The sequence below is a fragment of the Gymnodraco acuticeps genome, unplaced genomic scaffold, assembly GCF_902827175.1.
Source record: "Gymnodraco acuticeps unplaced genomic scaffold, fGymAcu1.1, whole genome shotgun sequence".
In the NCBI taxonomy this organism is placed as follows: Eukaryota; Metazoa; Chordata; class Actinopteri; order Perciformes; family Bathydraconidae; genus Gymnodraco; species Gymnodraco acuticeps.
The window spans coordinates 24,964-37,613 of NW_022991666.1; the positions used below are offsets into that span (position 1 = coordinate 24,964).

At 42.1% G+C, this 12,650-nt stretch overlaps 1 protein-coding gene across 1 annotated transcript in view; it reads right to left on the minus strand.

Moving 5' to 3' along the window:
• Positions 1 to 2,432: 2,432 nt before the first annotated feature.
• The window catches only part of slc41a2b (solute carrier family 41 member 2b), a 57,782-nt gene continuing 47,564 nt past the window's right edge, over positions 2,433 to 12,650 (minus strand). Inside the window, exon 11 of the mRNA XM_034198602.1 lies at positions 2,433 to 5,244. Coding sequence (XP_034054493.1) covers positions 5,059 to 5,244 — 186 coding nt within the window. The 3' untranslated portion in view covers positions 2,433 to 5,058. The remainder of the gene's footprint in view (positions 5,245 to 12,650) is intronic.

The window sequence follows — 12,650 nt, forward strand, 5'->3', positions numbered from 1 at the left end:
AGCGCACAAGCCACCGGTGCCACCCGGAAAAAGCAAACAGCCCGTTATGCAATATTGATTGAAACCCTGCAGGAAAACTTTGCGACCCGGTTCCATGATCTACATGTGAAAAGGCCACAGATTACGTTCCTCGTCGATCCTTTTAATGCTGAGACGGACTGTTTGAAAGCCCCGCTAGTCAAGCACGAGGCGGTGGCCGAGTTGGAGATGATCGAACTTTCAGAGGATGACCGACTGAAACCTGTTCTGATGGAAGGGACCCTTGAGTTCTGGAAAACTGTGCCGATCGAAAAATACCCAAATGTCAAACGGGTTGCGCTCAAGCTACTTTCAATGTTTGGGTCAACATACGTCTGTGAGTCTGTGTTTTCTACCCTGAAACACGTGAAATCCAAGCATCGATCTGTTCTGACTGACACACATGTGAGAGAATTGCTTCGAGTGGCCACAACGGAATACAAGCCAGATTTGAGGAGGATTGTTCAAAGCAAGGAATGTCAGAAGTCTCACTAATTTAAAGTAAGATAACAAACCTTTTCAATTTTGTTTACTGAGAGTTTGTGTGTGAGTGCACACAATGTTCATTGCTATGTTGTTATGTTAACTGGCCTCTGAATACTGGTAGGAGAGGTTTCATTCAATTTCTGTCAATATTATGGTGTGTGCCATTTACAATAAATCTGTCTGAGCAGAGCTGTGTGTGTCTCTCTGTGTGTGTGTGTGTGTGTGTGTGTGTGTGTGTGTGTGTGTGTGTGTGTGTGTGTGTGTGTGTGTGTGTGTGTGTGTGGCCTAGCATTACTATACTTGTGGGGACCTAAATCTGTTTACACAGTCACGTGTGGGGACTCGCCTCCCTTATGGGGACAAATTGGAAGTCCCCATGAGGGGAATCATTCATTTTAGGGTGAAGACTTGGTTAGGTTTAGGGTTAGGTTAAGGTTAAGGGTTAGGCATGTGTTGGTTATGGTTAGGGTTAGGATAAGTCTCCAGGAAATGCATGTAAGTCAATGTAATGTCCCCTGAAGTGATGTATACGGTGTGTGTGTGTGTGTGTGTGTGTGTGTGTGTGAGAAGTTTTATATTTTCCTTTTATCTGTGAGAGAGAGAAGGGAGGAAGAAAGTGAAGGAGCACAGAGAAAGGCTGAGAACAAAAGAGAGATTGAGGGAGGGGGGGTGCACGTGCATCTGTGACTGTGTTTGATGTGGCTCTTTGCAGTAACATAGTCAAAATGTTGGCTCTTAACTTCTGACTGGTTGGCCACCCCTGCTCTAGACACTAATTAGAAGAACACAGACTAAAACAGAAATGTACAGACGAATCAGATTATTAAACATGACCTTAAAATATATTTTATATGTTTTTTTATTTATTTTTTAGTATTTTTTTGTAATCATTATTTGTAATACTTTCTTCTGACACTAGGTGGGGCTGTGCCCCACCTGCCCCTAATGACCAGCCGCCACTGTTTATATATATATCTATGCTGCCACCCACCCGAAGTCCCCGGAGTTGGGGACTGGCTTCAGTAGAAGCTGCTGGGAGTCCCCTTCCGAGTAAATCGCCAGAACGCCGACACCTCCTCATCTCCACCGCTCCCATGTTTTATTTTGTGTTGCCATAAATTAGTCTCTCTGCGTTGGTGCGCTGGGCTAATGCTAATGCTAATAATGCTAATGCGAGGAAAATAAAATGGCGGCTTCACAAAACTTTTGGGGAGTTTTACGGGGCGTGGTTTGCATTCCGCCCAGCCAATCAGAAATGGGAACCTTTTTCTCCCACGAAAGTACCTGCTCTCTAGCAGGGACTGAAAAGGGGGTGAAAGGTTCTCATGAACTAAGTTCTAGTTCCAATTTTTTTTGGTGTGAACGCAACATTTCGGAAATATCGGAACTATACTGGGAAAAGTACTCTGGTCTGGTGTGAAAGCGCCTATAAGGACTAGTAGAGCAGCGTTTTTTAACCAACATGTTCACAAAAGATTCAGAGGACTCAGTATACAATCATCCAGTACAGCATCGAACAGAACCACTAAACACATTTTATCATTCACCACAAATTATTGTTATTATTAATTATTTTCTCAGACATGTTCTTCCCTCCGATTGGACACCAGCCTCTTCATGTTAAAATGAGCTAACATGTGTTGGAGGTGGGCGAATGTGTGCATGCCATCTGCGCAGAAAAGCATGTTTTCCCGAACATGGAGAGAAGAGGATTGCCTGTTGTGTTGTCATGGATACGATGGTAGATATTATCTAAGCAGGCTTCGGGCAAAATGAGGGGGATTTTTTTTATCAATCATTACTCCTGCTTTTCATCCCTGGCTCAATATTTCTGCTTTCATCTGCAAAGCCTTTCAGAGCTCATGTGAAGGTGAAAATACTATGGAAAAATTGTCGGCTAAAACCCTCAAACAAAAAATACCAAAAGATAAGATGATTTCTTTAATTGAGAGACATTTATTTAGACATTTTCGGCCCATTCGAGCCACAAAAGCAACGTTATGTTTCACACCAAAATGATATATCCACGTTAAGCCCCTATTTAGCTTCTGGCTTCAGGGATTAAAACATCATTTTGGGATGAAACTCTGAAATTAGGTACAAAAAGGAAAATAATTGCACAGTATTACGATGATGATGGCATGACAGAGAGATACCTTGTTAACCAGTGCATTTAAAGAGGCACATATTGGAGATGATAAGAGCCACCATCACATCATAGACAGTAGAAAACATGGACGTCGTCTCCGTGAATTCACCCTCAGGTTTCTGAAGAGACCTGCTAATCCAACCTGTCACTCAAACCCTAATAATGCCTCAATTTAAGCTTTAAAACAATCAAATCATCTTTAAAAGTGGATGAGTTATGCAAAAATGTGCACCCATACAGTCATGAAATGGGGACATTAGCTATAGAGATCAATACAGATTTTGTACCACGTTGTAAATATGTTTATTTTGGCTGTAAAATTGGGCATTTTAACCTATGGACGTTCTAATAACTGCAGTTTTTGGCACTTCAACACGGGCTGCTGCCACTACGTTCACATGAACACAAACTATGCTGATGAGGTCAATTTTAAGTGTCAAACCCTCCCCACTATCTCTTCAAATTAGTAAAGAAAACTGGTTAGAACGCTCTCTACTCGCGACTAAATTAGTGATTTACTCCGATGTATTCAACCGAGTCTCTCCGTTGTTGCTGCCGACGCAACCACTGAGCTTTAGGCAAATTAAATCCCATTTTATTAATTTTAAGCAACATTTGGAGCCAATGCTTCGTTCATTGGAAAAGAGTTCTCGCTTGGACACAGAAATTGATAAAACACATTCACTGGTTTGTAAAGTGTGGCAGAAGGAGTTGCATAGTGAGAGCGAGGAACCAATTTAACATTGTTAAGCTATCTGTTGTGCAATAAACATCGACTTTAAATGATCAATTAAAGCATTAAAAGCTTGTCTTGATTAAGGAGTTTGTTTTGACGTAAGGTTTCCCCCATGTCGTCTCACCTAAAGCCAAAAAGACTGATTGATAATAACCAGAGAACTGAATCCAGATCAATATTATCAGACCTTTAAATACACGGCATGTTGTGAATATGTGAATACATTTGTTTACGATGATTATGATTCTGTCGGAAAGAGTAGAAATTAAGACGATGCCAACATGAAAACAGCTGATAATCGTCTCCATGCATGTAAACGCTCTGCGAACATGCACTGTAAACATGATTAGCAAACAAAAATCCAGCGTGAAACTGTCATTTATTTTCCTGCTGGACTGGCACAGTGTTCTCGATCTGTTTGTTGAACCGGACCCCCGCTGCGGAGGACGACAGACAGAACACACAGAGAGAATGAATGAGGGGGAACGCAGGAGGTTCATTATATCGATCATTTCACGGTTTTCTACGTGAGAAGTGCCGTTAACATTAACATAATATCAAAAGGCCGGGGATGAAAAGATACGGTTGAATGCTACCCTTTTCGCATTCTGTACTAAGATCCATCTTGCATTGTATTTGAAAACAATGCAAGCTAATTTAGTTCGGGTTTAATTCACAATTTGGTGACAAAACGTCGTCTCAAGCGGATTTTTTGTAGCTGGCTTTTCTTCTTAGACAGGTAATCAAGTCCCTGCCAATAAGTAAGGCAGAGTAATGATCGCCAAAACTGCGATAAATAAAGAAAAACAGCATTATTCCTGTATTGCAGTGTAGAGATAGCTGGTTCGTATGATAAGGGTAACGGAGAGTTATTTAATTTCCTCATGTGTCTGCTTTACTTTGGAGTACCTTTAAACTGTGTGTTGTCATGAGAGAAGGTGTGTGTGGAGGGTCACGTTACTCTAATCCAGTATAATGAGCTAATGATAAACTGATAGCTTCCATCGAATTGAAGTGCTTGACGTGAACAGAACTTTACCTACTGTTAGTGGAAGCAATGTGGAAAGCATGTTAGTCTATGGAAAGAGAACATGCAGAGAAAACAAACATGTACACTGGAATAAATGTCGAATTCTCCGACCATCAATACAAATTAATCTAATTTTTCTAACCGCCTGTGGACCTGCTGACACGGCGGTTCAAAGCGTATTGATAATCTTCTCTTGCCTCTCCGTGACGCTCCGCTGACTCGACGTAGCAAAGCGGTAAAACACAAAGCAGGTAACAAAGTCTGTGACACAGCGGGAGGTCTATTCCCAAAATAATCACCAACAAAAGTTTTTTTAAAGTAGAAGACCTCCAACTGAGTAAACCACAGCCAGGTGTCCTCCCTGCTGTGGCTTCCTGCTCCTCTTAACACCAGCATTATAATATGCAAGTGCTTTTGTGCAAACTATGCAGATCGAAATCCGTACTGAGAGCAGTCTAAATTTAAGGGAATACAAAAAACAAACAAAAGTTTTAAAACCAGCATGTGGTTGAAGGGAAGCAGAGAGCGTCCCCTTACTCATGAAGAGAGGCGTCAGGAATGGCCGTCAGTGTCTGCCCGTCACCTCCGATGCCTTTTCGTCTCCTTGTCGTCTCCTCAGTCGCCTCCTCAGTCGCCTCCTCAGTCGCCCACGTCGCTGTCCTGGTCTCCTATGACCCACAGGAAGTGGAAGCTGAGGGCCAGCAGCGCAGTGCCCAGCAAGTCCCCCAGAGCCGTCAGGTAGGGGATGGAGAAGCTGTCGGGGTCTTTGCCGCTGCGCCACATGGAGTGCACCATCCAGTCCGCTATGCACAACAACAGCAACACCTGGGAGAGAGAGGTACGTTTATTTATAAAGCACATTTTCAGGCAATTCAAAGTGCTTCATCATTAACACTTAATAAGAAGACAACAGAAAGGAACTCAATAAATAACCACAATGGAATAACAGATTCAGAAACACCATGCATAAAAGAGATACAGAATAGTTTAAAAACAACATTGTAAATACAGTAGGTGCTAAAACAAGTTAAAAGACAGCTCTGAAAAGTAATGTTTTTAGCCTCGACTAAAATAACTCAGTGTTGGTGAAGACCTCAGGGTTTCTGTGAGTTTAGGAGGAGGGCCGCCATTCATATGCCGTTAATAACTGCAATATATACCTGGCTGCTAAATCTTCAGAACTGTTACAGGATGTGTATTTTGTAAATTGTGTCATTTATTTGTATGCATGCCTCTTAGGTAACATTAAGCTGTCTTTGGCTCTTTTCTGCTGTAACAATGTAAATAGGCGCTTTCACACCGGAGTACTTGTCCCAGCAGCTTCTACTGAAGCCAGTCCCCAACTCCGGGGACTTCCGGCCGGGGACTTCGGGTGGCAGTTGTTTGCGGCCTGCCAGTAAACCCAAAGCAGAAGTAGAAGAAGAAGTGACATCAGCGGCTTCATTTGCCTAATCCTCCCTCAGGGACTTATTCCGGTGTGAACGCGATCTGCTCTTTAAGTTCTCATGAACTAAGTACGGCAAAGTACTTGGTGTGAAAGCGCCTAATGTCCCCTGTGTGGGACTAATAAAGGTATTCTGAGTCATCCAGTCTGGGACCATTTGCGTCGTGTCTCCCTCTTTAAACTCTGTCGATGCAATAACGAGACTGCAGGTACGGTAGATATTTCCATCTTTTTTAAAACTGCATCGCTATCTCCTAATACAGTGCTTCTCAAAGTGTGGTCCGTGAGCGCCCCCTAGTGGTCCGTGAGTATATTGGTAAAATGTCACATTTTAAATAAATAAATAAATTTAAGTTTTCCGCACTCTCGCGGGAATATCTCCGCAATGGAGCGAGCATAAGTTTCACTTTCGAGTGCATGATATAGCTCAGATCAACACCTTCATCACACATGTGGCCACTCGTTTGTACCATTTTCAGGCGATTTGTAAAAAACGATGTGTTTTTGGATATTTGTGGAGTTAGGTGGTCCGCGAGTGTTTTTTTATTGGTTAAGTGGTCCTTGGTATGAAAAAGTTTGAGAAACACTGTCCTAATAGTAATGTTTTGGGTGGTTGTAACACGTGTGTCGGCCACTGTACAGGTGACTTGAAAATGAAGACATTAGACATTAGAGCGTAAAGGATTTACTAATGAAAGACTATTGATTATTTAACTAACATCAAAATAAATCAAAAGGATTAGTTCAATCGCTTTCTTGCCTAGAGTTTGATGAGAAAACTGGCACCACTCTGATTGGCTGCACAGTAAGTATGTAGCAAGTTAGCTTAGCTTAGTTTCCACTGGCAATTGGTCCCAAACTAGACATAGACAAATGTTAATGTTTAAAGGTATAGTTTAGTACTAACTTACAAAGAAATTCAACATATTTTCAATAATTTATTTAGGGAGCTTCAGATGTGCTTGTAGCATAGTGGAACATTCGAGTATTTCCCAAAACTATTCCTTTAGAAATCCAATTAAATATTGCACAAAGACAACTGCAGGACACATTATCAATACATAGAAATGCAACTTTTCTTTAGATGAGTTGTATTAACTAACCTGCGGTACGGGGAGTTCGAAGGTTTACATTCTTAATAACAATAGTTTTAGTTGTAGAGATGGGCCTAAATGAGGCAAATCAGGAATGTTATTTGAATTCTTATTTCTTATTATCTTATTGATTCTTTCACTATTTCCCTGACTTGCTTAGTTGTGTCTTTTCATTGCATTACCAAAAAGATAAGAAGATGCAGTCTGAGCGTAATCCTTGACAAAGAACGATGGAGACAATCTTGTGTTACCTAAGCTTGGAGGAACGAATGCTTCAAAATGCTGAGCAGAAATGCAGAAGCACTTAAACTGTAGTTGGAACGGAGAGGAGGAAGAGTAATGGAAGGCGCAGAAAACCGAGAGACGAGTTAAGAGAGAGTTATTCATAATTCAAGTTTCCACACATGGAGGCGACGGTGCTGAGAGTAAAACAGAAGTCTATTAAAAGATAAGAACAGCTCTATAATTTACAGGGAAATGAGCTGTCTGGAGTTGGCACTGCAAACATTTTAAAAACAATAAAGCAGGGCAGTCATTGGGAGATATTGACATGTTAAGAATTCAAGCAGCGCTGATGGTGTCAAAGGGAAACAGGGATAGTTGAAATACACACTAAAAGTCGACCTGATGTGTGAACCCTGAAATGTTGAATACCCCAAAAGTTGTATGTAAAAAATGTACAGTACGGGTCCCCAGCACATAGAAACTGCCGGATGCTAACTTTTTAACTATTGTCTGCATATGCTAATTAACACAACTTATGCATTTGCATAAGTTGTGTTAATTAGCATATGCAGAAAACAGGGTTTCCGTTAGCCGGTAATTACCGGTTTTTAGCTGGTAAAATGTAATAAAAACCGGTAAATTCAAAACCTGCCGGTCAAAATGTCCGATGCTCCGATCGATCGGCCGCCGATCATTATCGGCCGATATTCACTCTTAATAGTTTGATCGGTGCTCTCTATAAAGGCCGATCAGGAGAGCTGGATCTGATCGATATGGACATAAACGCGAGTGAAGTGTAACCGGACCCGAGAGAGAGATCAGATCAGCTGCTGCATAATCACCTGAAGCCCCGCCCACTGTTTAGCGAGCTGCATGAGAAACTGACGGGCTGTCAGGAGAGAGAGAGAGAGAGAGAGAGGAAAAGAGAGGATCCGTTTCTCCCGTGTTATTATTCAAAGTAAATTTTTGAATAATGTACTTCATCTACTATAAGTAGTTTATTTGAATGTAATAATTATGTTGCGGAATCATTTATTGAAAAATGAATCTGAATTTTTCCGATCTGTTACGATTATAAACTGAAGCGATATAAAAATGACTCCCATTAACTGAGTTTTAAACATCAGCATATCCGGTCATAGTCCGGTGATTACCTGCTAACGGAAACTCTGCTACACAATTCTTATTATTATTATTTGTCCGGTAAAATAAATTCTGTTCGGACATTTGACCGGCGAGATTTGATGCTCATGGTAAGATGGAAGATCCCCATAGGCCCCGCCCACTCGATCGGATCGGCGATCGGTATCAGCCGATACTGATTCCGGTGATCGGCCCCAAAATTGGCGATCGGAGCATCCCTACAGAAAATAGTTAAAAAAGGTCTTGGCCGACAATTTTGGAAGTGGTTTTGTGGGTCGTTGAGGATGTTGAATCAAACGACACTTATTGTACCACAATGGCAGTTTTGAGTCCCTTGACCCAAAACTTATCAAAATCAGTCCACCAGGGGTACAAAAATGGCCACTTTCTGGTTAAAACTGCAATTTTTTAGCCTGAACATTTTAGAAGTTGCATTAATTAGCATATGCAGACAATATTTCCAATATGGCTTGGCTGATTTGGAAAATGTAAGAGTGGTTTTTGAGGTTATTGAGGATGTTGGATGCATTTCTGACATTTTAAGGATACAAAATGGCAGTTTGAGTCCCCAAAAAACTTTAAAATGGACCCAAAATATATCAAAATCAGCCCACAGAGAGTGCAAATATGGCCACTTCCTGGTTACAACTGCAATTTTTTGATCGTGAAAATGTCAGAAATGGATTCAACATCCTCAATAACCTCCAAAACCACAAATTAATACAATTTGAGCAGATTGTGCAAATTGCCCAACATATGCAAGTTAGCATCTGGTAGTTTCTATGTGCTTTGGACCCGTACTGTACATTTATATCATTAAACTTTGGGGTCTTCAACATTTCCTGGTTCACAACAGGACTCTGAGGAGCTTGTGATGCAATTCCTTACAAAAAACATGTCTTCTAGCTTTCCTTTCCAATGATGTTCAGTCATGACACGATGAAAGGTGTCAGAACACCCTCGCAAACCTGACTTTCCACCAGCTATAGGGCTTTGTCTTTTATTCATGATGACAGGGCGGACATCCTCTCAGTTGCTTTTGTAGCATCACTTGCCTCGAACTGTCAACAACAATCCCTCATTTACAGAACACAGCTTCCACCCAGGAGGGTCTAGTTTCTCCTCAGGAAAACAAAGAAAGACAGGAGGAAATCGAGGAAAAACTTGTGTGCAAAGTTTCTCAATTTCCACATTTCGGCACGACAAATGAAAAATGAAATCTAACAGAAAGACGATTTATCAGGCGGTGTCGTTCTCCGTCTCTGTGTTTGGTTTCCTAATCACATCTGAGTGGAGAGGAGACGGCGCGTCTACAAGATAAAGCTGCTTGATCTCTAAAGATGGCCGTGTTTGCTCGCATTGCCTTTGTGTCAATTTCTCAAATTACAAAGCTCGGAGGTGGCAGAAATGTGCCGCTGAAAATCCCTTTCTGACTGGAGTTGTTGTTGATTCTGGGGGAACAATGGGTTCAAAGCAATCCATCTGTATCTCTAATATAAGAGCTAGAATCATTTATGTATCTGCAGATATGTGTTTGTGCAAAAACACGTCTTAACCTTATCCTAAAACTTGCTTTTTTTTTTTCTGTGAAGTTACTTCAACGATCAACTGTGCAAACTTTGTGTATCATTTTAAACTTTTAAGGAGGTTTCACACACCGCAACACTGCTCAACGGTAGGGAGGGGTAACGAGCCCCGGGTATTAACGGGCCCCCGGGCTGAATTATTAAAGACCGTGGTACCGTTAAGCTCCGACGTTATCGGCCTTTTTATCGGTACTGGGGACATCTAAAATATATGTATATGTATTATTGCTACACAAACATTATATTGCAGTCTTAGTGTCGCCAACTCCGTTTCTAATACGCAAAAAGACTGCAGAATGCGTCTATGGTTATTTTTAGTATTTTCGATCTTTCCAATCCAGACGAGATCTCTCTCCCCGTCTGTGTGCGAGGGGGCGGGGCAGTTTACACACACGCAGCTGCTACATGCAGCAACACACACACGGAGGAGATGGCGGAGAGAACGCGCTCCGAGGTGGTTAAACTTTACCCGTCTCGATGTGGACGATGCTCGTTGCCAAAGTGCAATAAGAGTTTAGCATGTGAGGGCGGTAACACGAGCAATTTGTCTAAACATTTATCAAAAGTGCTCCACATCCAGACGGAGGAATACACCGGGTTCGACTGTCTTTCTAGCAGCTCTGTAGCCCCATCCACGAGTAACGTTTCCACGCCAGGTGTTATGTATGCTAGCAGCAACACACGGAGTTAACTCCATGATACAAACATGGGTTAATGATTAGAGGAAACTGAGTTACTCTTTATTTTGTTAAAGTTTCAGCTATTCTGTTCACAGTTCTGTCATCACATTATTTAATACCATTTGTTAAAACATTGTTGTTTCTTTTGATGTGAAATATTATTTATTTAATTTAAATAAAAAGCAATGTTAGTTTTGTTCACAATTTGTTAAGTTACCTTTTTTTTCTTCTTCCAAAAGAACCGATAAGAGTACCGTTAAAAGACCGGGTCGATAAAAGTAGTAGTACCGTTAAAACCTTAACGATACCCATCCCTACTCAACGGGTAATAACACCACGAGACAGGACTTAGCAAACTCTTCAAAGTTAACTCGACCATTTATTCATTTCTGTCTCAACGACTCGGCAGAATATGCAGCTCACTGTGGAGGGGGGGGGGGGGGGGGGGGGGGTTCACAACCTTTTAGTGTGTTTTAGTGCATGTAAATGGTCTGCAATGGCTTAAATGTGCAGACCTAAAATCCAGAGGGTGAACAAAAGTGCTGACACCTGAAAATGAGCAGTGACGCATCCTAAAACCCGGAAGTAAGTTGGCATTTTTACCACGTCCGGTTCCTTCGACAAAAAGCAATCTCTCCATAGGATGTGGGAAAATATCTGGAACTAAGGTCTGTGGTTGAGACACATTGAAGAGAGAGATCACGTTTTGTTCTACGACATTAAATCCATCAGCAGTGACCCCACTGGTGATTTCTGAAGAGTTGACGTGTCTGAAAAACGATGGTTGTTACCAAGTGGCTGAATAGGACTACAGAAGTTGTAGAGGTCGTTGTACGTCATTACACCGAACTCGTAAACACTCCTCTAATGGCGCGTTTCCACTGCAGCGGGGTAGCCCCGTTTAAGCGTCCCTAAGCGTCCTCGCTCTGGCCTCGGGCTGCCTCGCTGGCCGGTCGAGGCCGTGGCGCATTTCCATTACAGTTTAGGACCTGGGGTAGCAACGCAGTGTAGGCGGGGCGATCGGCTTTGTTTTTGTTCACATTTCGAGTTGTTCCGTCGAGCTCCCGCTGGATTTGATCATCCCCAATGAGATGTAGGAACGTCGTCACCTCCTCGGTCGACCACGGTGTGCTTTTCTTATTAGACGTAGCCATTTTTGTAGCTCATCCGTTTACAAAATGCTGTTTATAAAAATGCTGCAAGCTTGCTTCTAGATATATATGCGACGCTAGGGATGAACTCGCGCGCGATCTTGTGACGATTCTCTCTGACCAATCAGCAGTCGAGAGTGTTGACGTCACTAGTTCAGCCCTGGCCCTGGTCTGAGGGAACCACGATTTTATGAGGCCGGAAAAAGAGGGAAAAAGTACCCGCTGGCCGGTACTAGGCTATATGGAAACGCCACCAAAAACCGGCCTGGCCGCTTGAGGACGGTTAAGGACGCTTAAACGGGGCTACCCGCTGCAGTGGAAACGCGCCATAAGTGCGTTTGCCCTATTCTTCTTGAAAGCAAGTCCCTGCCTCCTGCAGAGTGTTCCAACAAACGCTTCAACTTGAACCATTTAGAATCTGTATGTTTGAATATGGATCTTAAGTTGGCGTGACGTTGAAGCAGCGACCCTGCTGTAGTTCGTTTATAGCATAACGTTAGCATTTAGCTTCTGGCGACTAGATTTATGATTATAAAATGATAAAAGTAGGATAGACATGTGGAGATTATCCGGCTGAACAAAACGTGATCCGTCTCTTAAATGTGTCTCAACCACAGACCTTAGTTCCAGCTATTTTCCAAAACCCTATGGAGAAATTGCATTGCTTTTTGACGAAGGAACCGGAAGGAGTTTACTTCCGGGTTTAGGATGCGTCACTGCGGTTCTCTATAGGGCCCCTTTAAGTGATGTTAAAATGATATATGCATTGACTCAAATGTAATCCCCATGTTAAGCAGCTCTCTCTGTGGATGCAATTATACACAACCTTCAATCATGAGCTTAAAGAAAGCTGTAAATCCTGCCTGAAACTACACACTCACATAATGTCACTCTATTAGATACTTCAG